The sequence below is a fragment of the Panicum virgatum genome, chromosome 5N (genome assembly GCF_016808335.1).
Source record: "Panicum virgatum strain AP13 chromosome 5N, P.virgatum_v5, whole genome shotgun sequence".
Taxonomy (NCBI): Eukaryota; Viridiplantae; Streptophyta; class Magnoliopsida; order Poales; family Poaceae; genus Panicum; species Panicum virgatum.
The window spans coordinates 50,792,298-50,817,073 of NC_053149.1; the positions used below are offsets into that span (position 1 = coordinate 50,792,298).

Sequence of the window (24,776 nt, forward strand, 5' to 3'; positions counted from 1 at the left end):
GTTTAAAGCCGGAACCTTTTTCATTATCTAAAAAAAAGGCACGGAATTTGAGTGACTGGCTATTTATCCGTGCGTGACCTTGTTCTGCAACTACCGGTGGATCAGAGCTGTGTTGATCCTCTTCCAGACTTGAAAGTGAGTGGATCCCATTGCACAAACGACCTGAACCAAAAGGAGAGAGCCAAGCTTGACTCGAGTGCGAATCAGCTCGCGCTGAAAGAAAACACGGGTTCGAAAATATTCGGTTAGGCCGGCCAGGTGGCTAAGCATTTTGACATGACTCATGAGTGGTATGGCCAGGACGGTGCATGCAGTATAACCAGGCAGAAACCATGGAAAACGCACACATAGATCAAAACATTGTATAATCTCTTCCACGCCGATGGCTGGCCATAAAAAGGCCAAAAGGTAGGTAGTAGCACTGCAAGTAGTAGCAAGTGTCGCAGTGCAATCGTCCAATGCAGTAGTCCATTAAACCCGCAAGTCCGCAACTGGTCGCGAGGCGAATGCGTGCACGGTACCCACACACGGGGTTTACTTGTCATGAAGTAGTGACCCGGACACTTGTCAATTGTCATGTCCGAAAAGGGCACCGCTAGTCCATTTTGTTTGTACTGTGTATTGTATGCGTGTGCATGGCAACAAAGAGGTTGCTGAATGTTGACTTCATTCTTTTCTTCCGGAAGCAAGGCCGGGTCTTTAATTATTTGTGTTTAGCTTTTCTCTTCTTTATTGACCCAATGGAACAAGAGAAATTGCTTAACCATGTATACACGAGTTCTTTGATATGCTGATGAGTAGATAGATGATGGGGTTGATGTGTTTGTGAGCTATTGTTGGCAGTATGTTACTATTGTGAAGTTTGGACAGCATATTATTTGAAGTAATGATGATGCTAAGATGTTGTTTTGTTCTATACTCACAATCTGTTCAGTGATATGCTGTGAGTAATTAGCTTGTTAATCAGTGATACCACTAAATTAAAGGTACTCGTGCGAAAGAGATTCAAGTGATTGTTGTTTGTTTGTGGTGAAAGAGATTCTTGTCCAGTGATTCATTTTCCACATACTCATATGCCAATAGTTTATATTTCCGTCGTGAGCAAAATCCCCAAATCCTTGCAAATTCCTAGTATACCAATAGTTTAGCAGCTCCTACGAGCGAAGGGATGCTGCTGCTGCAAAACCTGTTTTGCAGAGTGCGCCTTGATATGGCTTTATTTCCTGGTTGAACAAACCAAGAAGGGGACAAGCACACACAATGCAACATATGGCGTCACCAGGATGAGCCAATTAATCATAGCGAAACAAGACTTGCCCCAGGAGCAATGAAACCATTCAAGTACTTGGAACATAGTGCTGATCCAAACAAGCCCTCTAGAAGGCTTGACATAACCGTACAGCTTAAAAGATACAAGTAGTTCACGCACAACTACTAATTGCTACAAAGGTAGCTTGAGATAGAGGTAATAATGAGATATTCAAAGCTTTAAGGTGCATTACAAATTTTGATAAGCGTCCATGATTCATGCTGCCATCCGGCGTGTGATTGCGACCCTGCAAAAAAACGGTGGTTGGAGGCATCAGCACATGGGAACAAAAAAACAACCAGAAAGAAGGTTTTGGGTCGGACTAACATGAAAGTTGCAGTTGGTAATCCTTTCTGCATCTTCTACATGGATAAGCCGGATAGATCAGATCATATCCATCAGCGAGACATCAACCACCCTGCCAACAGTGGGCCTTTGCTCATGAACCTGCAGAGCTTCCAAATTAATGAACAAAACAACGCAGGGGGGGGGGGGGGGGGGAGGTTACAAAGCACTTACAGTGGCCCAACAGCTGCCTAGTGATTTTGACATTTGTGGCTCTGAAGGCTGGAACCGAGAATTACAATTTGCATTGCAAGAGTCTGCTTCATCACATGATCGGACCTGTTCAGCCAATGAGATACCAAAGATTTTGCAGCCATTTTCAACGGTACTCTCGTTGTTTGATTCATGCTCTGCATCACTGACAGGGGAGTGCATCTTCTCAGTTCCAGTACATTCATCTATGGCTTCGCCTGAAACAAGATGAGGCCAAAGGGATAATGCTTGGTTGCTTCTTCCCATGTCTTGAGTAGGGAAAGCCCGATCATTTCTACCAGTGTCATCCTTATCCAGGCAGCTGTACCCATACTCCAAGTGAGGTACCTTAGAACTAGTTTGTGGAAACATCAGCACAGATGATGGGGAGGATGCTTGCAACAGAACTGGTTTTGTTGGCTGTCGAAAATCACACCCTTGTGGTGTAGGCCATTTATAAGCTGCACCAGTCGCATGCATACAGTCAGGTTGATACATGCCAGAAGTCCTTATATGGACATCAGCCAAAGCTCCTCGGAAAGAACGAAACACTTCTTGACCTTGCAAGACCTTTTGGAATCTTTGTGATTCTCCAAAGCCTGAGCAATGGTAGGGAAACCCAGGGGTTCCAGTTGGAGATCTAACACCAAATCTTGGAACCCCTAAGATATTGTTACTGTTATTGATAGAGCTACTATGTTCATCATTGTACTGCAAATTTCTTGCTTCAGTTGCCTGCAAAGCTGAAACAGCAGTATCATCATGGGTTTTGAAACCCAAAAATTCTTGACCTTGCAAGACCTTGTGGAATCTGGCAGATCCCGCAAAATCTGAAGAAACACTTCCATCTGGCGAAATAGCAAAAGAGAGAAAATTGAGCATGACACATAAATCTTGGGTAATAGCTCTTTTCCATGAAAAACTACCTACATGGAAGCACGATCTCCGTGTTAACTTGGGGGAGGCATGGTTTCAGACGTTTTGAATTCGGAACGCACAGATGGGATTGAGATCCTGAAACTGATCCTGTAAGCTCAATCTCCCAAGGAGAAACCCTATTGGACCGACAGCGCTCTATATCATCATCCCATCTGACCTGTCAAGATCACATCAGTCAATAACATACAGAAGCCTGAAACAAGATTTCTGAAGGAGGAGATTTAACATAGTAAACAGGATAAGAACTTTGCATCAAGGTTCAAGCTGAAGTCTGATCCACAATAGCATGTAAACTACAGCTTTGAATTTTACATCCTACAAATATCCTGGAAGGTAAGTAACAAAACAATACAGCCGGTTCAAATAGCCCACCACAAAACTTCGGTCATGGACATTAAGCTTAGCTTCTGCATGCAACTCTTATTCAATTAGCTAAACTGACAAACTGGCTCAAACCAACTAGAAGTATGAATTTCAACTACGAAGAGGCATGATGTTCAGCAAAGAATTAATTGAACATCAGTTTCAGATGCACTAGATTAGTAAAACTTGATTAATAGCATAATAACCAAAGCAAAAAAGAAAAAAGAAATTAAACATTTTAAGCATTAGTACTAGCTTACTGGGAATGAGTACAGTAACAGATTTGTTCCTTCAAATCTTCAATATCCTAGGGACTTGCAAGTTGCAAACAAAACTATGTTCTTTCAGAAGGTCAAGCCAGGAAGGATGTCAACAAAGTACTACTGGACTCAGACATTGATTTTGCTTGCAATCATATTCTTGAAAACACATAGAAACACTGCTAACATTGAAACTGATATCAGCATTCATCTTATATGCAAATCATGATAGAAGAGAATATACCGCCAAGGATTTCCATTTTGAACCATGCCACATAGGCTCTGCCTCTCTGCTTCCAATTATTATCCCAGTGCACCTAAAAAAAAAGAATCCCACCATGAGTGAAATCAGAATGATCTGGGTGCATTCCAAACCCATTGACTTTATTATTGCACCACAGTAACCTTCTTTCAGAAGCATCATCGCTTTCATATCTCATTCTGCATCTCATTCCAACAGAAAATGGTTGATTGAAGCTTCTCATGAACTTCCAATAGGGTACAATGAATTCAGATTGGCTTAGCCTGTGAGTTCAAGAATTATTAAAAGCAGGAAGGCATCACACATCCTCCAAAATGGGGAGCGATTAGCAGGAAATTGCAAATCTCACACTTCTAACTACTCACAAATTTAATCCTGGAACTAGAAAAAGAACTAAAAAGTAGCACCAATGAACTGCATAAGCATTAGACATTATTAATATCAATAACACTGTTACTTACCTACATTTTGAAAGATTAAAATTGAAAAACAACCTCAAAATCTAAATGGACCTTGTCATCATTCCCGAATTCTGAGGATCACATGCCATGGCCTAACTTGTATTTATGGAGACACAAGATAATGTGGCAGGGCTAAGAAGATGAAATAAAAGGGATAGGACTTGCATGGTCAGGAGAGGGTTGGATTTTGGTAGTCAACTATGGCTTATGTAGTGGTTGGCATTCCTACATGCTCCGACTGATCCCCACGGTACAGCACTCTATGAGAGGAATGCAATGGGATGGATGACAGAGGGCTGCCTGCGCTCAGCAATCACAGCAGCCACTATTGAGGTAGTACAAACAATTTGGATGGGATACTTGAAAGCAGGCAGGATGTATTTACACATCAGAAGTTTTGAAACAAGTAGTATTCAGATTTCAGAGTCTCCTTGCTACTAGATGGCTCTAAACAAGGCGTTAAATAACAAGATTAAGATCTTGCATTTTGCTATTGTTTTTTATTGCATATATAGCGTGCACAGCCTTCTAGGCTTGCTTAACTATAGCTGTGTGTCAATCCAACCTTGTCAAACATGTACTGATAAAGACATTCAAATAATAACAAAACAACCACAAAAAAAAAACTTTTGTTACCTGGGATTGTAGCAGATGTGAAAAACAGTCCTCAAGGCCACAGCTTGTGTGACATTTCCTAGATTCCTATGATTTGAGCACTGGTTATGCAGCGCAGGAATAAGATTTACGTTTTTAAGCTGTGCTGCTCGGCGAACACCCAATTGAAGCACTCCATCTTCACCACTGGAAAAAGGATGAAAAGTCTTTACAGAAGTGAAGGTACAGTACGTTCCAGTTAATGACAAAATGAGCTAAATTGCCTACCGAAGGAACAGAACGGCATCTCCAGAGACCAGCTTTTTCTTATTAACAAATGCGCTCCATCCAGTGGTTAAGAGATGCCTTCGTGGTTGGCCTGTAATAAAGCAGGCCTATCAGAAACTCACGACCACAAATTTCTGAGGAGTCATCGAAAATCAAAAGAATCCATCCTTTTTATGTTTTGTGGAATCACTAGAAACTGTTTTTCTGTTTGCAAGTTGCATGATCTTTTGTTAAATATTGGTCAATTTTCCTGACAATTTGAGTTAACTTTGAGATATATATGTTCAGAAATGTGCCTAAACCTATGGAGTGAAATGAAACAGATGCAAACACAGTAACCTGCAATCTAGTGTAGTTCCATTATGTTCATCATCCAAATAAAATCAAAATGGCATTTGGTCAGTCACACTACTCACTACTGAAGTCTGAAAATGCAGGCCCATTGAGCACATTTGAAGCAATCCCATCAAACAGAGTCTCATTCACATGCTAAAAAAATGGAACCCATGTTTCCAAAGAGAATCGTAACAAAGAAGCAGAATGCACATAACCGGTACAGCTCATATTCAGTCACGAAGCCAAGCTTAATCAGTGAGGAAACTCTCCTGCCGTACCTCGATAGATATGACGGAACTTCCACTCAGTGCCGTGCAGATCCTTGGCAACGAGCTCCTGAGACGGCCTCTGCAGACTGTAGTCCTGCACGCGCCAAACCCAACAGAGTCAGTAACACAACGTGGACACAGCCCAACAATGGAGACCTTCAGTCGTAATGGTCGTACCAGCGGCGGGAAGCAGTCCTCGGCGGCGCGGCGCGGCACGGAGAAGCCGCCGTGCGTGCTGGTGTCGGAGGCCGTGAGCGTCTTGCAGAACATGTGCGGCGTCCGCGCGAGCGGCTTCATGGCGCCCCCGCCCTCGCCGTCGCGAGCCGCGTCCTCGTCCTCCCGCGCCCGCGCCCGCCCGCGCCGCTCCGCCTCCTCATCCTCGGGCAGCAGCGACACCCGCGCGTACACCTCGTCCGTCGCGCCGTCCGCCTGCACGGAAACAAAAGCTCTCTCTATCAGCCAATACCTCGAGCACATTGCGCTCGCGGGCACCGTACCGCGCGACCGAAGCCCGCGCCGCGCGCGCGCGCGCGCGCGCACGCTAACACTCACGTGGAGGTTGACGTCGACGACGCGGCAGAAGACGTGCGGCGGCACCGCCGCAGGCGGCGCCGCGTCCCCGCCGACGTGCTCGAGGTGGCCCTGCGGCAGGTACACGACGGCGCTGCCCTTCCGTGGCAGCGGCGCGACGGGCCCCGCGCACGCGTGCCACAGGTCCAGGCACACCGCGCCATCCGCCCTCGGCGCCTCCGGCTCCTCCTCGTCCTCCTCCCCCTCGACGGTGTTGAGGTCGATGCCCGCCATGGCCGGCCGCAGCTAGCAGCGCCCCCGCCCCGCCCCGCCCCGCTCCGGTCGGCTCTGCGGAACGAGCAACCAGCAGAAGCGCCCGATGCGTCGACGGGAGGAGCGCGACCCGGGGCTTAATGGCGCGGGGGGGGGAGTGGGTGGGAAGTGGAGGCGGAGGCGGAGGCGCAGGTGGGGTGGCGACACATGGTGGTGATGGCCATGAATGGCTGGGATGGCTGGCTGGTTGGCTTGTAGGCGGGGGAGGGGAGTGGTGGGGAGTAGCCGAGTAGGACGCAGGCGAGAGCCAGGCCTACGGCCTTTGAAATATTGCCGCTCCCCTCCCTGGTGCTGGTGGCGGAATCGGATAAAGCCGCGGTGGTTTTGTTTGACACTTCTTTGGCCGGTCTGGGCTGGCTCCGCTTCCTCTCTCCTCTCCTCTGCGGCTCTGCCTCTCTCGCACTGCGCTCGCATCTCAGAGGGCAGAGGCATGGGCCTGGCTCGAATAACACTGTAGCGAAGCAGGGGGCCGGGCCGGCGATGGTCGACAGCGCAAGCCCGAGGGGCGGGAGCCGCTGCGGCAGCGGCAGAGGTGGGGGAGGACGCTACTGTGCACGGCTGCCATTGCCCATTGCTCACTGCTCACGCTGCCAGGTTTTTCTTTTACGCAGACCAGTCTGCCACAGAGCTCGTTTAGTTCCCAAACCCAAAGATTTTTGAGTGTCACGTCGATCTTTGACCGGATGTCGGGAGGGCTTTTATAACACTAATTAAAAAACTAATTTCAGAAGTCATTTGAAAACCGTGAGACGAATGTTTTGAGGCCTTTGGCCGCATCATTAGCACATGTGGGTTACTGTAGCACTTATGGCTAATCATGCCCTAATTAGGCTCAAAAGATTCGTCTCGTCATGTACATCTAAACTGTGTAATTAGTTTTGTTATTTAATTATATTTAGTGCTTCATACATGTGTTCAAAGAAGAGGTGAAAATTTTTGGGTGAAAATTTTTAGGAACTAAACGGCCAAACAGTATCGTTGTAAAGAAAAGATGCTGACGATGCCTCTGCAGCCGAGCTCGTGAATGGCGCATTCACTTTCACAGCTCCACAGTATAAAGATTAGTCCTTCATAAAAATTTTATCATAATTAGACAACGGAAACTGTATCTATAAATTAATTACATAAATATATATATAAAACTACAGCAAAAAATTTATACAAAAGTATATCATATAATATGTTCACTGCATAGATCTACTCATATGGAGTCTAACAAAATTGAATTTTCTGTTTTATGATTTTTTGTGACTTAATATGATTTTTTAAAATTCAGTCAAAATAAATATAAAAGAAAAAGAGAAAACCGCTGCCACGTCACCCTAAAACCGCTCATAGGAGGTCACACGAACGGTTTCGGAAGTTCGAGGAGTCTAAATAACCGGTTTTGTGATCTAAGGTGGAAAAGCAGATTCGGTCCAAAGTTGAAGGAGACAGAAAGGATTTTTTCCTTTGGTTAAAAAAAGACATTGAGCGTAATAGTTTTTATTTTGTACATGGTCAAGGAAAAAAACGTATGGATCGTGCCGCGAGTGAGCGGCACAACTGGATCTGTACGTTTCGCGGCTGATGAAACCAGTCGACGCCCACCGGCCACCGCCGTTCGGCATCCGTTCGGCATCGCCACGCAACACAACTCGGCGCTTGTCCCTCACCGATCGTGACAAACTCGGGCGGGGGCACACCGGCACAGTACGCCCCTGGATCGCCGAGCGTCCTGTGGGCTGTGGCCTGTGGCCTGGTAGGTACCACCACCACCGGGCCTGGCGCCCCCCATTGACACTGCCATCGAACTCCCTGTAGCCATCTGGGCACGTTGTTGCTGGCCATGCTCTCTCGGCGGCTCCCCCACCCTGGATGGGCGCGCGCGGCAGAGGGGCCGGTCCTCTGTTGCAGGACACATGCATGCGGTCGGTTGAGCTGCGGCTGCTCCGGGGAGATGGACATGGACCCCTGCTCGAGCTCCGGTTCACGGCCGTTGGATCGCCATGTTACCCTGGCCTCCGAACCATGAGTTGGCCCAGTCCGTCATGGTCCATGCTACAAAATGAGGCTGCGTGATGCATGCTTCCAATTCTTGCAGATATACATTGTGAGGCCGGGGCGATTGTGTGATTGGACTTGACCCGTCCTCAAAGAGAAAAAATAAATCTTGCCCGCGTCGTCCACCTATGCACTCCTGGAGGCTGAAGGAGGCGCTTTTGTCGGGTTGCGCTTGTCCATGGCCATGGTGGCCATGAATGCTTTTCGATCTGAACTTAAAGCAGAATTTGCTTGTTTAGAACTGTTGGTAGGGGTGGATCCACAGGCTGATATTGGAGGGCTTATCTTCCGACCTTTCTTTACCCTCCTCCTTCACTTCCTCTTCCTCCTCCTTTTCTTCCTCCTCCCTTCAACCATGGTTGAAAATTGTAGGGGGCTCCATGGACTTCATGGAGGCAAGGGGTATCCACTATCCACCAACTGTTCGTATCCTCGTGGCACTCGGTGGGTTTACCATTATATTAGTGGCAGTGCCAACGTCCAGATGACCTTCTCGTCGTGACACCATGGTTAGGCCGCCACGAACACAAGAATTCCTCAAGGGAAGGTCCTGCGTCGGAGTACGCCCGAACACCAACGAGCTAGGGGCTAGGGCTGGCCAGCGCGAGCCAGGCCCCTTTTATCGAGCAAGACCGAGATCAGGCAGGGCATTGATGGGTCATGGCTCTCGTATCGCATTGTAAGACTGTTGAGGCAGCTGCTGCCGCTGCCAATTTTGATGGCCCTGCCGGTGCCGCTGGCCGCTGGCCCGCTGCCACTGCGGACGTGTAGTGTAGCGCCCCCCGGCGTGGCGACCGGCGAGGCCGATCGAGCAAGACACCAACCAGAACGCAGGCGGGGCCACGCCGCGCCGCGCCAGCTGCTGATACGGCCGTACCGTACGTACCACGCATGCGCCACCGCCACTGTGCACGCGTACGCACGCCAGCCGGCCGGCCGGCGGCGACGCACGCCGGCACGCGTCCTCGCGCGCGTGATGCGGTCCCGGGCCGTCGGGGTGGGGCAGGGAGAGGAAAGGGAGAGATGCACGAGGGCCACCCGCCACGGGCCGTGGCGGCGTCGTTATGGACGTATCTGTATGGAGCGTGAACAGGGTGGGGCACGGGGATGGAGGACCGAGACCGAGGAGGGTGTAGCAGACTAGCAGTAAAAGGGAAAAGGACTCCCCCTCGGACGGGCACTGCAAGCTTGGCCGGGCGCCCGCAGCAGCAGCAGCGCCGCGGCAGCGTTAGGTCCGCCTCACTTTCCCCTCGCTTTTATCGGGCGCGGGCCAGAGTCCAGAGATGCTGTTTGGGGGCAAGAAGCCACTGCGGCGCTGCTCCCCCAGCAATTGGGCCCCTCCTGCCCGCCCGGGCGAGCGCGACGCGAGTCGCGAGCACCCCCGCCCCTGCGCTGCGCGGACCCTGTTCCCGTTTCCCTCTTTCATCAGTCCTTCGTCCTTCACGCTTGATGCTCCTCGCATCGGCGCATCGCTTCGTCGCCGGCTGGGCTCTCTCTCCGGCCGGCGGCGCATCCACCAAGGACCGGGTCTACTCGTGCCCGTCCGCCTGGGGACTCCACACGTTGTCCGCGCCTGCTCGGCGCTCGGCGGGCCCGCGCCAGGCCAGCTGCTGCGAAAGTACGTGTACAGTCGAGGCATCGTTGGCTTGCGACCGTGGAGCGACCTTAGTCTTTGCGGCGGGCAGCGAGACATCAGCCTGCCCGCGCGAGCAGCAGCGGCGGTGAAAGGTCGGGGGCGGGGGAAGCCGCTCTGCCATTTTTCTGCGGCGCGGAGCAAGCTAGCGGTAGCGGGGAGCGGAGCACGGGGTGGTGCCGGGGGGGGGGGGGGGGGGGGGGGCGCCAACGCGCGCGTTGTCGTCTCGGTTCGCGTCGCTGCGACTGCGTCGCTCGGGGCGGCGCTTGATCTGCTCGTGCTCAAAGCTGCGTCGCATTTGCTTTTGATTAGCTTGGACCTTGGAGCGGATCCATCGGTCGCCCTTTTTTTTCTTTTTTTGAGCTGGCGAGGATACTTGCATGGCAGCTGCACGCGCGCGCCGCCGTTAGCAGGCGGGTAGCACGAACTGCAGCAAGCAAGGCCCGCGTGTGGTCGCATCTCGGGTGGATGCGAGTTTTCGCCACGCCCGGCCGGCATGGCAGCATCACGTGTGGTGCCCGGGCTTCCCTGACGAGCTCGGCCGGACTTCTGCTCGCCGGCCGTCTCTTTGGTCATGGTGAGCACGCAAGTTTCAAAGCAGTATCTTGCAACAGATGAAGAGAGCTCGCGTGTCTGCCTATCGTGTTCACGTGTCCGTTTGGAAACAGGCTCCACGGCAGAGAAGGATCTCCAAGACATTGCTGTTCTTAATTTCTTATTGGAGTAGATGACAGGGGCCTTTTTAGGATGCAGGGAGGCGACTTTGTATGACAAGCCATCATATATTCATTTCTAGCCAGTTAGTTGCGCGTCCTGTGTGTGCATGATAGGTTAGGATGCTGGGCTCTCTGCATGCTCTCTTTCGGGGCCAGACTACGTCTGCTTTTCCGGCTTATCAGGATCGCTAGCTAGTAGTCTGCTAAACATACGCATCTACTTAGAATCTAAATCGCGTGATGCCGCAGCCGGCCTGCACTCTCGTGCTCCAATGAGGCTACGCAATAATGCGATCAGTGTTGGGTGTCTGGCTGGAGGGTTTGGGTTACTGCGGAAAGAACAAAAGGATGCATGTATAGACAGGAGGTCCAGGCCAAAAGTACCAGCTCATGTTGCAACCGGTACTGATACTAGACATAAACATTGGTACCGGTTGTAGCAATAGCCGGTACTTTTTGCCTGTGCCAAGCGCCGAAAAGTTGCGCCGCGTCAGAAACCGGTACCAATTGAATATCAAAGGTACCGGTTAATACCATGAGCCGGTTCCAATTAGACTATGCATGAATGGCACCGGGTCGTGCCATTACCCGGTGCCTTTAGAGCAGACATTAGCACCGGGTAAAATCATGACCCGGTGCCAATGCATGTGTTAGGTACTTGTGCTCCCAACTCGCGAAATTTTAAAGTCTCTCACTGTCGGCACCTGATGAGCTCTCATCTCTCTCCCCGGTCACTCTCTCTCCTTCCTCCCAATCTCTCCCATGCACGCGGCCCCTCCTTGCTCCGGCCCCTCCCCTACTCCGCCCCCTCCCCTCCTCCCTACACCGGCGAGCACCCGCGCCGCCTCCTGGAGTTCGCCACCACGCACGGGCCGGCGGCGGAGGGGCAGGGCCGAGGAGCGGCCTACCCCCGACGGCGGAGCGGCGGGAGCGTGCCCGCTCCTCCTCCTCCTGCACGTGGTGGCGAGGGTGGCGGACGCGCTCTGGTGGCGCCCGCGGCGGCTGGAGGCGCACTTCGCGTGGCAGGGCGTGCGGGGCCCGCCGTACCGGATCCTCCTCGGCTGCGTCACGGAGATGGTCGCGCTCATGGCGGAGGCCGCCGCCAAGCCCATGTCGCCGCCGGACTCGCACGACGCGCTCCCCCGGGTGCTCGCCTTCTACCACTATTGGAGGAAGATCTACGGTAACGAACGATTCGCTTGCTTGTCCAGCTCCGGAGTGGTGATCGATCGATCGATTAATGGCGGCGGTACAGGGCCGATGTTCCTAATCTGGTTCGGGCCGATGCCGCGGCTGACGGTGGCGGACCCGGAGCTGGTGCGCGAGATCCTCCTGACGCGCGCAGACGCGTTCGACCGCTATGAGGCGCACCCCGTGGTCCGGCAGCTCGAGGGCGACGGCCTCGTCAGCCTCCACGGCGACAAGTGGGCGCTCCACCTCCGCGTCCTCACCCCGGCCTTCTTCCCCGACAACCTCAACGTATGTGCATGCCGCGCTGTCTCCTCTCTCTCCCCTCCTCCCAGTTGCTTGAGCGGGCCCGAGCGCGGCAGCAGGAGCGGCGACGGCCAAGGGAGGAGGGCGGATATCGGCGGCCAAGGGAGGAGGGCGGATCTCGGCGGCGGAGCTCCGGGCCCGAGCGCGGCAGCAGGAGCGGCGGCCACGAGCGGCTCGGAGCGCGGCAGTAGGAGCGGCGACGGCGACGAGGCGAAGCTCCGGGCCCGAGCGTCGGCAGCAGGATGCCTGCTTTTATTTTTTTTTGTTTGCCAAAAATGCTTTGGTACCGGTTGGTCTTTCTAACCGGTACCAATAGATGTCTAAGGCACCGGGTGAAAAACCCGGTGTCCTAGACTGAGGCCAATGGTCTCGGTTTGGGGTACCGGTTGTAAAACCGGTGACTAAGCACCTCTTCAACCGGTGCCTAAGGCGTCGTTTATAGTAGTGAGGTTGCCGAGGGTGGGGGTAAGGCGTCGTCTTCGGCTTATCAGAGGAAGCTCGGCGGCGGCAAGTAGTGCTGTAGTGGGTGGAGGGGAGTTGCGAACGAGCCATACGAGGCGGTTGATGCTACCAGCCACGGGCGTGGAGGATATACGCAAGCGGTGGGGTCCTCGACGCTTAACGGAGGTAGGTTAGGACAGGGGTGTTCACGGCAGGACTAGGGTGGCGCAGGGCCGAGCAGCTCCAATGGCGCCGGATGGTGGCGTCGAATTCAGCAAGAGTCGCCACCGGAGACCAAGGGTGGAGGGTGGGGTGGGGGCGAAGAGGGCGATGACGGGTAGCATTTAACAGTGCGAGAAGAAGACGACGGTTCTAGACCGCTTCAGCGATGGATGACAATTTCATCACCACAAGTGATGTATAACCGTTTTTTTTAGATTAAGAAGTGATGTATAACCGTGCCTCAATAGTATGGAGAACTGAAGTGTTTATGTATCTGCAGTTTCTGTTTTGAAAGCGAGGCGGCTAAACACGTCCTTCAAGGCGAAAATTTACAAAAAGAAAAGCGTTTATTTTTGTTTGGAAAATTAAGAAACGTTCGAACTGCCGAGTAGTTAGAAACACTGGGTATTCGTCATTTGGCCCTCAACAGCTCTCACGAGTCTTGCCATGACAGGCCGGCCCAGCAGAAATCTAGACGCCCAAACGACCGGAGCCCGCGGCCCGTAGTGCTCAGTCCGCCTCAAAAAGGTTTCCAGTAGAAGTATAACATAGGCGTCTGATCTGGTGAGAGTTAGAGAGAGCCACTTAACAATTCGAATGCCATTTTTATTTCCTCCTAGACTCCTATTTCCTATATCAAAAGAATTACACACGACAATTGGAAAGCACCTAACATGTTGAAAAACACTCTCTCCGTTCCAAAATACAAATTATTCTAGAAATTCTATACCAAACTAATACGAGATTAAATTACCATATTTACACATATTTATTATCAATATTTGACGCTAATTGATTCTTTGCATGCACATATATTTTCTGAATGAGTAAAATAATTTATTTCTAGGATAAATTTAAAATTTTAGAATGACTTGTTTTTTTAGGATGGAGGAAGCACGCGACAATTTGAAAAGATAACAGGCTAATATAATATCGATCTTGCGTGGATACAAAGCAACAATTTATACAGCCCGCGTGCCCTGATCAGCTGACAAGACACTACAGATGTGTGCAATATTGCATTTTGTATATAATATAGCAATATCGTAAGTAACGCTATCAATGTTTTTGCACGTAAGTAAAAACCAATTTCGGAAGTGTACATTTGGAACTTGTGTGATTTTTCTACACCTTCAAAATATCTATAGATGGCGTGACCCAAATGGGCGGGGGCCAATTGTTTGCGTGCTGGTCCACCGATGGCATCAGCGTTACCGATTTGTTCTTCATGCTGAAAACCCCCATGTCGCGGGGCTCCTGCTTGTTACGCCAGGAGATGATGCCTGTCTCGTCATCCGTGAAGTAGATACAGTCAGGTAGCAAACCGGGGACCTCACCGGCTGGGAAGAACACCGCTGAGTTGTAGCCAATGAAAAGTGCGGCGCCTCCAAGATCACGCGGCTCCTTCCACTCGCGCATTCCCTGACGGCCCTCGCGGAGGACGAACACTTGGAATCCTAGGGTTGGATCGGGCTCGGCATAGTAAACATCGTCGTCGTCGCTCGTGCTGCTGTCATCACTCATCAGACTCTCCGTTCCCCCATTGCTGCTCCTGTGCTCCCTCCATATCAGCACTAGGTCACCATCCAGCGACTCTGCCAAGTACTTCTTGAAGATGACGTACTCCTCGCCTTCATCGTGCTCCGGGACAGCAACCCGCAACCTGAACGTCTCGCCGTCCGGCTCCCCGACGAGGAGCGCGCCGCATGCCGTCATGGAGTACAACTGCCCCTTGTGAAGATTGATGTCGTCGAACAGGTACGGCGATGGCAGCGTCACCCACCTCGCATCTCTCCGGCGAGCGAACGCGAGCTTCTACCTGGGGCCGTGGATGTAACAGACTCGTCGAGTTAAAACGCTTAATTAAGCGTAACTGCCATCATCTGAACGCATCAGGTGCATTAACTTAATTAAGTGTAATTTGACAGGCTGCTTTCAACCCATAGACCGATCGAAACACACCAGAAGTCCCACACGACGGCGAGCGCAGGCGGTACCAGCATGATAAAATATTATAAAAATAGTAAATAATATAAAAAATTTTACCAAACAGCTTTAAATTTAAAACTTACAAAAGAAAGATAGCAACGGAAGAGAACCAAACTTACAGAGCATTTTTACTAGAGAATAAACAAAGCAACTAAATAAATCGAGAACTATCGAGACGTGAAGATAAGGCGCCACATCGAGCCCACCGATGTGAAGCCTAATTAGCTCCTATACCTGAAATAGGATAAACAACAAACTCTAAGCAACTAATACTCAGCAAGACCTACCCGACCCGTGAGTATAACTTAGCCCATATACCTAGACATGTAAGGCTTTTGGCTGGTGGTTTATTTTGCAGAAAAAGCGACTAAAGTAATTCCTTAATTTCAATATTTTAGCTCCAGATTCTATATAAATTAACTATAATCTAATATTTGCATAAATCAACTATAACAAACATAGTGGTGCAATCAATTATGATTCATTGTGTTCATCATATATATATATCATCCTATCATGATAATACGATGTGACGCAGTGATCAAGGTGTTCATATCCGAGAGCGACTGACGGCGAATCGATTCGATTTAACCTTGCAAGGTGGACCTAACCAACACGGCACGCGTATGCCCCGTCGGACCACACGCACCAACCTTACCCTCCCCGCCTCGAACTACAGAACCGCCCCACCTGCATATAGTCAACCGAGCCCTACGAGAGACCACCAAAATTAAACATATGCATTCCGATTCTCTGCGGCCACTCGACTCGCCCTAAGGGGTGGGTAGAAGTTCTGTACTTTCGAAGCAAGGCAGTGCTCGGCTTACCGGTTTCGACTACCTCCTACTCTCGGTATGCGGTTAGTACAATTCAAATATGATCAGCAGGGCCAACAACGGTACGGTCCTTAACCGACCCAGACGGGACTAAGACACCTAGGAACTCTGTCCTGCTGTCATACCTACATATCCTCATCATTCCCGTCCGGTCTCAATTCTCCATTCATTACATATCAAATTCAACAACTCATATCCTAAAATATTAATATATCTTGTATCTCGCGAGTAACCGGAAATTACTCGACTTCTAATCATCCTATTTCTCGCGAGTGACCAGAGATCACTCGTCTTCTACCGAGAACCATTAAGCATAGCACTTCTATCGTCCTATACATACTAGTATAACTCAAGGGGACCTAGGGATCATGCAACTAGGGTTCCAAATAATTTCTAAACCTAATGCACAAGTAATAGAGACATATTTAGATGTCATAAATTTGAAATAATAGGATGTGCACCGTGGCTTGCCTGAGGGTAACACTAAGTTAGTGTTAATTCTGGCAAGGCCTTGTGCCCTTCCGACTATTGGGTCGGGTCTTCACAGGTTCCTTCCCAATCCTGCTTCCGATCCTGGGCTTCACGATCCATTCGTAGACGATGTTCTCACCACGGTTCTATATGAATGCATATGACATGATAATTAAATGCACATGAAATAAGTAATGCAATTATAATTTTACAATCACAAAATAACTATTGACCGAGTATAAATACTACGATTTACATACAACTACTCATGCCTGCCCTAATGCTACCGGTCAGACCGGTCTACACAACCGGTCTGATTGGTCGTGACTAGATGAGACTCTGAACCCTAAATCCGGGTTATCAGGACGTATTCTCAGAGTATCCGGACTCCCAAGCCCGGAGAATCCGAACTTAAACCCGGAGCGTCTAGACCACTACAAACCCGGAGTATCCGGACAAATGGCCGGACTGTTCGGACCCCTACCGGTCAGACCGGTCCAAGCACCGGTTAGACCGGCCGGTCGAAAATAGACCCTAACTAAGTCATATAATACTGGTTTAGCTCTCTAATTTAATTTAACCTGATTCTTCTTAATTATAAACTATTCTTAAATTTCCAAATATACCAACACCTGAAGAATTCACTAACACCTCACTATGTTTTCTAGGCCGGAAACTTGTAGAGTGAACTACACATGCCAAAACTAAACCACTACCTTGGTTTCATAATTTTTGGACTAATAGATTTTGCCGAAACTAATTAAATGAGCCTAAACACCACTTAAACTCTACTATGGGCAAAAAGGACATTTCGCAAGAACAAACATTTTTCCCTTGTAGATACAGACGTAACCAATCTAAAAAAACTAACTTTGTATTTTTACCATTTTTTTATTTATTAGGCAACCAGCAAGTTTTCACTGAAATAATAAAAATAAAAAACCAACCACCGGAGACTCTGGGTTTTACCATAGATTCTCCGGACACAGTGTCCGGAATTTCCGGACGCCCATCCAGAGTTTTCGAAACCCCTAATCCGTAGATTCCGGACTTATATCCAGAGTTTCCGGGCAAACCTAAACAAAAGGCCAACGACTGTGCACGCCATGGTGGCCGGCGACGCGAGCGACGCACGGCAGGGAAAAAGGGCCGGGGAAAGGGTGGGGAAAATGAAGGAACTCACCACGAACCCATTTGTGCGGTCGATTTGGGCGGAGGAGGACCGAGAAAACGGATCGATGAAAAAGGGTGGAGCTCGGACGGTGCTCGTGTGGAGGTCGACGGTGGAGGGCCGATTCCGGCCGGAAAAAGCTCGAGCGAGGCTGATGGAGGTGTGGAGAAGGTGCGAGGTGAGGTTGGGAGGGCTCTCATGGAAGGGGTCGACGAACGGCGGCCGGAGATGGCCGGGGCGCCGGCGTGAGCGAGCTCGGCTCAGCTTGAGTCGAGGAGGAGGAGGAGGAGGAGGAGGAAACGAGAGGGAGAGAGTGAGAGAGTGAACTGTGAGGGAGAGAGAGTGAGATATTTAACGATTGTGGGGCCCAGAGGACAAAATAAAATGAAATAGAAAAATCCAGGTCCGGAGTATCCGGATGACTATCCGGAGTATCTGGACAATACCGGACAGATCGTTTTCAAATAGATGGCGGACTGTCCGCGCCCCCTAGCGGACCGTCCGCGGAGAAGACAATCGAACATCCGATCGGCTGATCCGGAGTATCCCGGGCGGGTGTTCGGAGTATCCGGAAGTTAGTCCGGACTATCCGGGCTAATACCCGGACTATCTGGGCCCAAGTTGATTCCGAGGGGAAAAATTGATATTAGGTCGATTTGGATTTCAAACGTGGCTCGAACCGTTATTGAAAATTATTTTAAAAGTTATTTCCTTCTCGCATAAGTTAACTTGCTAGCAAAAATTTTATTTAGCGATCTTGTTCATGCGTGTTTAAGGCTAATAATCATGTTAATCGCGGGCTTATCTTTAATTACAAGAGATTAACACCTGGGTGTTACAGTGGATCATCACGACGAGGTGCTCGCCACCGGAGCCTGCTGGGTCCCGTAGGGTACGGCCTTGCGGAGGAAACACAGCGGCATTCGATCAATGAGTATTTCGTTGTTCTGCTGATAGAAGGCTCTCTCCGGCCAATGGACGGCCAGGAACGATCTTTTGTGAAACAGAAACCCGGTCGCTTTGCCACTAGCGGTGCCTGGCAGGGCCTGGAAGAAACCCATGGTGGTGATGCACGGCAGCGGGAGCTGGGCGCCGGTGATGGGGTTGAGGAGGTGCAGCGAGCACTCCTCGTCGGCGGTCACGACCCAGCCGTGGGCCGAGCCGATCCACAGGCGGCTCCGGATCGCCGGCTCGGGCAGAGGGACCGTCCAGGAAGGAGAAGAAGGTGGCGGTAGTCATGTCATGGGTGTGTCGTCCTGCCAGCATCAGCCACGGGGGCTCGGGCCTCGGCCGGCACCCGGCGGCCAGGGCCGTTTCGGCCGCTCGCCTCCACGGCGCGCACACGGCACGGAAATTGAGCCAGCCGATGACGGTCAGGCGGACGGCGAACTCGATCAGCAGGTCCGCCGGCAGCCCGGCCCAATCCATGGAGCTTTAAGGGAAAAAAAACTATTGATGGCTTTGATGCGTGGATTGGATTCATTTATAGAATTATAGTTCAACCCGGCACGTACGGATCGTAGACGGATTATATTAACACAGACGTCGGAAGTTGGCAAAGCTGCCGTCGGAATCCGATCGATCCCCAGCTTCCGGGGGGTCTATTTCTAGCGCGCGATTGGCCGTGCTGCCGTGGAAGAACACCGCCCCGCTGTTGCTCCTTCGTCCTCCACCACCTCCTCCGGCGCTCTGGCTCCACTCCGCCGTCTCCGCCGCCATCATTAATCTCGTCACAATTCTACCTTCGGCCCGAGCTCTTCCCGCCACCGTCCCTGCTCGGCCGACGGCCGTCATCTCCCGATGACCCGTCGGGTGGCGCGCCCTCCGTCTCAACGAACCTAAATAGCAGGTGCCTGAAAGTTGCAAAACTTGCGATGCCTACCTGAAGCCACGTACTCCGCGAACTCCTTGGTTCAGGTTGACGAGGTTGCTCGAGATTGGTCAGGATCGGAATTGAGTTGAGGGAGGGGAGTAGTAGAGTAGATTGTTGCAACCAAAGCTTTGCATTCTTACGGGTCAAACACCTTTTCCTTCACCTACAGGAGCAACAACAACCAACAAAAATTATACAGCCGATAATTCTGCCAAAAGAAAGATGTACACCGATTTGTATACAATGTACAAGTCTTTTAGTTAAGAACTAATATACAATATTGAACTCACTCCAGCGTTCTTATTATGAAACAACATATCATTAAACAAAAAATTGATAACGTCAAGTTACGTATACTTGTAACAATTAATGAACAATGTATAGTATCGATCCCTACTCCTTTCAGCATCTGTACGTCCAGCCACTCACTCAACACCCCTCTTATTGTCCAGCGTTACGGTTCAGTTAAGTCTTCGATCCCTTCTTGTAAGTTACTGCATTCTTGAGGGTGCCTTATCTTCCTGCCTTTCTCTCCCCTCTAACCTATATGATCAGTCGAACGGTTGCACACTTGCACATCTTGGTCAGGGACCAAAGCCAGCCGCCCCTGCCGTGTGCACCTCAAAGTTAGGCATCAGGTGAGCAGAGGCAGCCGCCCTGTTGTTAGGAGCCGCCTGGTTGTAGCCGATTAGCGCCACCGGGCTGTAGAAATCTACAATGCCTGCTGCCTCCTTCAGCATGCTGTTGCTACCGCCACTGCCTCCGTCATGGTGGTGGTGGTGGTCCGTCGGGGTGGCCGCGCTAGCCGCGAGGGGGACGACGTCCTTGGCCGTCGTCGCCGACCCGCTGCCGCACTGCCTCGGCTGCGTCTGGTAGAACACCTTGGACACGACGAGCTCGCCGTCCTTCTCCTCCTCGTCGGAGCCCAGGTGGTACTGGTGCATCACCCAGTTGGTCTTCTCCGGCTTGCGCTGCTTCCCGTAGTTGGTGTAGAGGACCAGGATCTTCTTGTAGCCCTTGAGCATGCCGTTGGTGAACACCGGCCGGGTCTTGCCCGTCTTGTGCCACCGCGTCTCGCCGCCCTGCTCGTCGGTGTGCACCTTCCGCCGCTTCCGAGTGCCGGTCGTGTATGCTTTTGACGGGCGGTGGAAGAAGTGTCGGATGAGCCCGTCCTTGCCGACACCTGAAATTTGACAAAGACACCGTGCCTCAAATATATGTCTAGCTAGTAGTGGAAATGAAAACAACTGCTTACTAATTCATATTAGCTATATTCAAGCACAAGTAACGTTTACACGTGTTCAGCAAACATATATTTTTTTCTTTTCCATAAACATTTGTTTTTCTTATAACATGTTCTTGACCAAGTACGATTTGTCCAAAAATATAAACTATAGCTTTGTGTTTTATTGCAATATTTCGCAAGCTGTGTGAATTTCACAGAATAAAACTATATAAATGGATGGTTGTATATTAGTGCCGAGACTAAATTGCGTCATTTTCCCTACAAGTTTGCACGGTTCGTGCAAACAAGGTTAATAACTTTGAAAGTGAATATTCATATCCGTATAAAATTGTTTGATGGTGGCTTTTCTTGTTATTGCACTTACATTATATTGTTGTACCCAGAGATATGGAAGGAAATGATATAATAAAAGAATTGCCACCTTAATGCCATATCAAGGATTAGAACAAAATTAACATCTTTAAAACAATTCGAAGTGCTATTCAAACATAGGGACAAAATGGTAATTTTTATCCCCAAAAAAACATGTGCCTCTCTACTTAAACTTGGACTTGTTAGGTTTCTTTCTCGCGTGATAAAGTAGCTGCCTATAGGAAGAAATCTTCGAAAGCAAAATGGGGAAAGCATCGTGATTAAATTTTGCATTATCCACTAATTATTATATCATATATATCTGAATATACTATATTCGACCATAATTCAGATAAATAGAAATAAAAAAATCTAAAGATAAAGGAGAAAAATCTAAATAGAAATGGAAAATCATATACATCATGCATGTGCTCGTAAGTCCTGTCAAAGGTTATACTTCCTTGATCTGATGATGTTGCGTGCAGCCTGCATGACGTGGACCTCTGATGGAACTGCTCTATCTCAACCTATCGTTTTCAGGTACAACTAAACTATATGCCAAGTAGGACAAGCAGTTACTTCAAAGGCACCCTTCATCCATATTTATACGGTATCAGCCTCAAAAGCAAATAACACTAGTTGCATATGGATGCATCAAGAGTTTAATGGTACTCATACAGGGAAAGAGACAATTAAAAATATTAATCCACATGTAGTTTTACATAATAAATTACGTGAGTTTGCAGCCAACGTACTGAATTTCTGTCAGTGATTGATTAAGCAAGGCCACCCATCAATTGAAAACGACTAGAACTAGTAAATTTTAGTCCTTTTTTAATACCAAAATATATATATACAAATCTATCCATAGAAACCATATATATAAGAGAGATTTTTAATAGAACAACTAGTCTACAAGCTACTGCTAGCTTCTCGGAGGTTCATCAGGTTCTTCCGTGACGGAGATGATCTATCTATCTTCCTCGACAGGTCGAGATCTCAATCAAGAAAGAGGTCGACCGTTTGCCAACGCTTTGGATGGCTGCTAACGCAATGCAAGCAAGTTTGTACGCAGTCGCAGGCAGGAGCAGTGCAAAACGACGTGGATGATCTAGACGACGTACCCGGAAGCCTCTCCGGGTGGGTGTAGCAGATGCCGTTCTCGCCCTCGATGGTGGGGATGAACTCGTCGATGAGCGGGTGGAGCTTGCGGGCGTCCGGCCTCGCCTTCCCCTCCAGGTGCTCCAGCATCTCCTGGTCCGTCGGGTCGAACTTCACGCCGGCCGGCAGCCCCGGCAGGTCCTGGATCGTCGCCGCCGCCTGCAACTGGCAGATCGATCCATCCATCCATCGATCGATTCACTGCTCTAACTGTGCTTTGCAACGAACATGTGCATGCATTATATTACTACCTGTTCATACTGCGCGCGGTGGCCGCAGGAGGGGCAGGTCCTGATGAGGTTGACGTGCGACGATGCCTGCTGCTGCTTCTTGGCGGCGGCGACGGCCGCGGCGGTGGCCAGGTTGTTCTCCACGGCGCGCACGTCGTTGAAGCTGTTGCACCATGTCATGGTCGCCGCCGATCGACGACGACGATATGATCGATCTCGCCCTCTCCTCTCCCCCGGCCGGCCCCTGCCTCTCTCTCTCACCACCTCCCTCCTCTATCCCCAGAGGCGAAGGGAGTGCGTGACGAGAGAAGTAGAGTGAGAGAGAGAGAGGGGATCGAAAGGCTCTCCTTGTCCGGTGCCGGCCCTCGCTTTACTCTCAGCTCGCCCCCATATGAGGCAACGCTAAGGCTGATCCCCGGGGGAATGACAGGCCGCGGGCGCAAAAGAATAGAGAGAGAGTGGGCGGGGCGAGGGAGGGAGAGAAGAAAGCGCCCGGGAAGAGAACAAAGAGAAAAAGAGGGCAGGAGGAAGCTTGTCCCTGTTAAAAGCTACCGAGCGCGCGCCAGGCACCAGCAGCCACCACCACCCGGCCGGGCGTCGATGGATCCCCTAGCCGGCATGGTGCTCGGCCTGTACGTGCCCGCTCGCTTGGTGGCGCTGTCTGTCTGGTACAGGCGAATAGAATTCTCACCAACTTTTTGGTTGTTGCATTGTTGCCACCCGCGAGAAGATCGATCGCCACTGCACGACCGAGCACTCGAGCTCGATCGCCAGGGATGCCCGGGCAAATCGGTTCTTCAACAGTACAGTTAGCTATAGAAACAACAAAAGAAAACCGGCAGCTGCCAGCACCGTACCGGCCGGCCGATCCGGCTAGCTAGCTGGGTAGCTGGAGATCAACCAGGTCCCCAGATTGATCGATGGATCGCAGGACAGAAAGGTGAAGCTATAGCTACCCGAGAGAGATGACGCGCGCGATCGCATCACCGCAGGCGAGATCGACCAGGGTTGTTAGCCGATGGGCCGAGGAGGAGTCGCTGTAGCCATGGATCCGTGTGTCGATGCGCGCGCGAGGACACGTTTAGGGTAGGGGAGGATCGGAGGCGGCGGCAGGGAGGGGATGGATGGACCTGCTGGGCGAATGATGGCTGGTTGCTTGCTTGGCCCTCAAGTCTGGGCATTGGGCAGCAGCGGACGCAACGCGAGCCCGCCGGAAACCAGGCCAGGCCAGGCCAGGCGCGCGCCGGATTCTCTGCGCGGGCCGGCCGGCCGGGGTCCACCACGCCAGCGGCCGCCGCGAGTTGCTGCGTGCACATCGGCTGGGATGGGGATGGTGTGGCGCGTGCGATCGATCATCCAGCGAGCGAGCTCTCTGTCTGACGCCGACGTCCATTCATCTGACGGTTAACATTTTGCACGTCTGAAAGGATCCCTGCTGAGGCAGCGTTTAGTTGCCAAACTTTTCTCTACAGTATCTGTCATATTAAGTTTTCAAACATATGCACGGAATATTAAATGTAGTTAGAAAAAATAATTAATTACATAGTCTAATTGATTTCTACGAAACGAATCTAATGATATTAATTAATTTATGATTGGATATTAATTGTAAAGTAATAACGAAACATGCTACAGTACCCAAACCCAAACTTTTTCACCAACTAAACACCCCCTGAGTGCTGACCCGAGACCGGTGATTTGCCGTATACTGCTAGCAGACCAGGATATGAGCCGGCCTGGCCGGGCAAGGATTGCTTTCCAAGAAATGGAGAGAACCTAGCTACTTGTCTCGCAAGGCGCAGGAGAACAGTAGTACATACCAGTCAGCAAAAATATGGAGTGTGTGCACCTGTGTTGCACATTCGTATATTAAACGAGACTGTTCGTTCGTCCTCAGTCCAATCTAGCTATAGGCAATTATTAGTACACTAGGTAACTACTACCACTACTGGAAACCATGTTTTCCCTACGGGTGAAAAATGATGAAAAAATTAAGAAACCCGATAGGAAAACCAACATAACTAGCTTGACAAGGAAATAAAAATTGTCTGCCGGTAACTGCATTTTTCTGTCGGTTTACAATTTTCCTGTGTGTACGAAAAAACCCTCAAAGAAATTGGACACACACACAGGGGAAAGATGGTTTTCAGCAGTGTACCTCCATCTTTTTTAGATATATGGCATTGTTGATCTTTGTTTTTTATTTGACCATTTATCTTTTGTATAAATATATATTTATGCAAACATGTAAATTTGCAAGCTAAATCCAAAACACTTTTAATACTATAAATGTAGTGGTACTCATTTTACTTTATTTAACTAATTTATTAAGTAAATATTACTGGATAAATTTTGAACAAAAGACAACATACGGTGGCGTATATTTAAAAACGATTTAATAAGTTAAACTTGCTAGTTAGGTCCATGATGGAAGGGTC

General features: G+C 50.1%; 2 protein-coding genes across 5 annotated transcripts; both read right to left on the reverse strand.

Moving 5' to 3' along the window:
- Positions 1-1,261: 1,261 nt before the first annotated feature.
- On the reverse strand, positions 1,262-6,702 carry LOC120673272 (auxin response factor 2-like). Of its 4 annotated transcripts, XM_039954038.1 has the most exons (11): positions 6,171-6,697; positions 5,796-6,047; positions 5,628-5,712; positions 5,014-5,104; positions 4,768-4,932; positions 3,814-3,933; positions 3,653-3,725; positions 2,777-2,942; positions 1,829-2,694; positions 1,637-1,756; positions 1,262-1,556 (listed from the first exon to the last, which is right to left on the reverse strand). In XM_039954038.1, the coding sequence occupies exons 1-10, from the start codon at positions 6,420-6,422 to the stop codon at positions 1,694-1,696; spliced, it is 2,133 nt and encodes a 710-aa protein (XP_039809972.1). In that variant the 5' UTR covers positions 6,423-6,697; the 3' UTR covers positions 1,262-1,556; positions 1,637-1,693. The 4 variants fall into 4 exon arrangements, with proteins under 4 accessions (XP_039809972.1, XP_039809970.1, XP_039809969.1 ...); XM_039954036.1 differs by having other exon boundaries at positions 3,844-3,933; positions 5,796-6,702; XM_039954035.1 differs by having other exon boundaries at positions 5,796-6,699.
- Positions 6,703-19,533: 12,831 nt separating this feature from the next.
- LOC120674001 (NAC domain-containing protein 73-like) lies at positions 19,534-23,252 on the reverse strand. The gene is made up of 3 exons (XM_039955063.1): positions 22,360-23,252; positions 22,072-22,273; positions 19,534-20,533 (listed from the first exon to the last, which is right to left on the reverse strand). Exons 1-3 carry the CDS (start codon positions 22,516-22,518, stop codon positions 19,935-19,937), a joined length of 960 nt encoding a protein of 319 aa, XP_039810997.1. The 5' UTR covers positions 22,519-23,252; the 3' UTR covers positions 19,534-19,934.
- Between the last annotated feature and the right edge of the window lie 1,524 nt (positions 23,253-24,776).

Bases quoted from the DNA above. Each gene is read 5' to 3' on its own strand.
- LOC120673272 (XM_039954035.1), bottom strand. From the start codon at position 6,422: ATGGCGGGCATCGACCTCAACACCGTCGAGGGGGAGGAGGACGAGGAG. The intron at 5,713-5,795 runs GTACGACCATTA...TGGCGCGTGCAG, and splicing joins AGGACTGCTTCCCGCCGCTG to GACTACAGTCTGCAGAGGCC. The intron at 4,933-5,013 runs GTAGGCAATTTA...TCCTTTTTCCAG, and splicing joins GATGCCGTTCTGTTCCTTCG to TGGTGAAGATGGAGTGCTTC.
- LOC120674001 (XM_039955063.1), bottom strand. From the start codon at position 22,518: ATGACATGGTGCAACAGCTTCAACGACGTGCGCGCCGTGGAGAACAAC. The intron at 22,274-22,359 runs GTAGTAATATAA...TCGATCTGCCAG, and splicing joins ACCGCGCGCAGTATGAACAG to TTGCAGGCGGCGGCGACGAT. The intron at 20,534-22,071 runs GTACGTCGTCTA...GTCAAATTTCAG, and splicing joins CCACCCGGAGAGGCTTCCGG to GTGTCGGCAAGGACGGGCTC.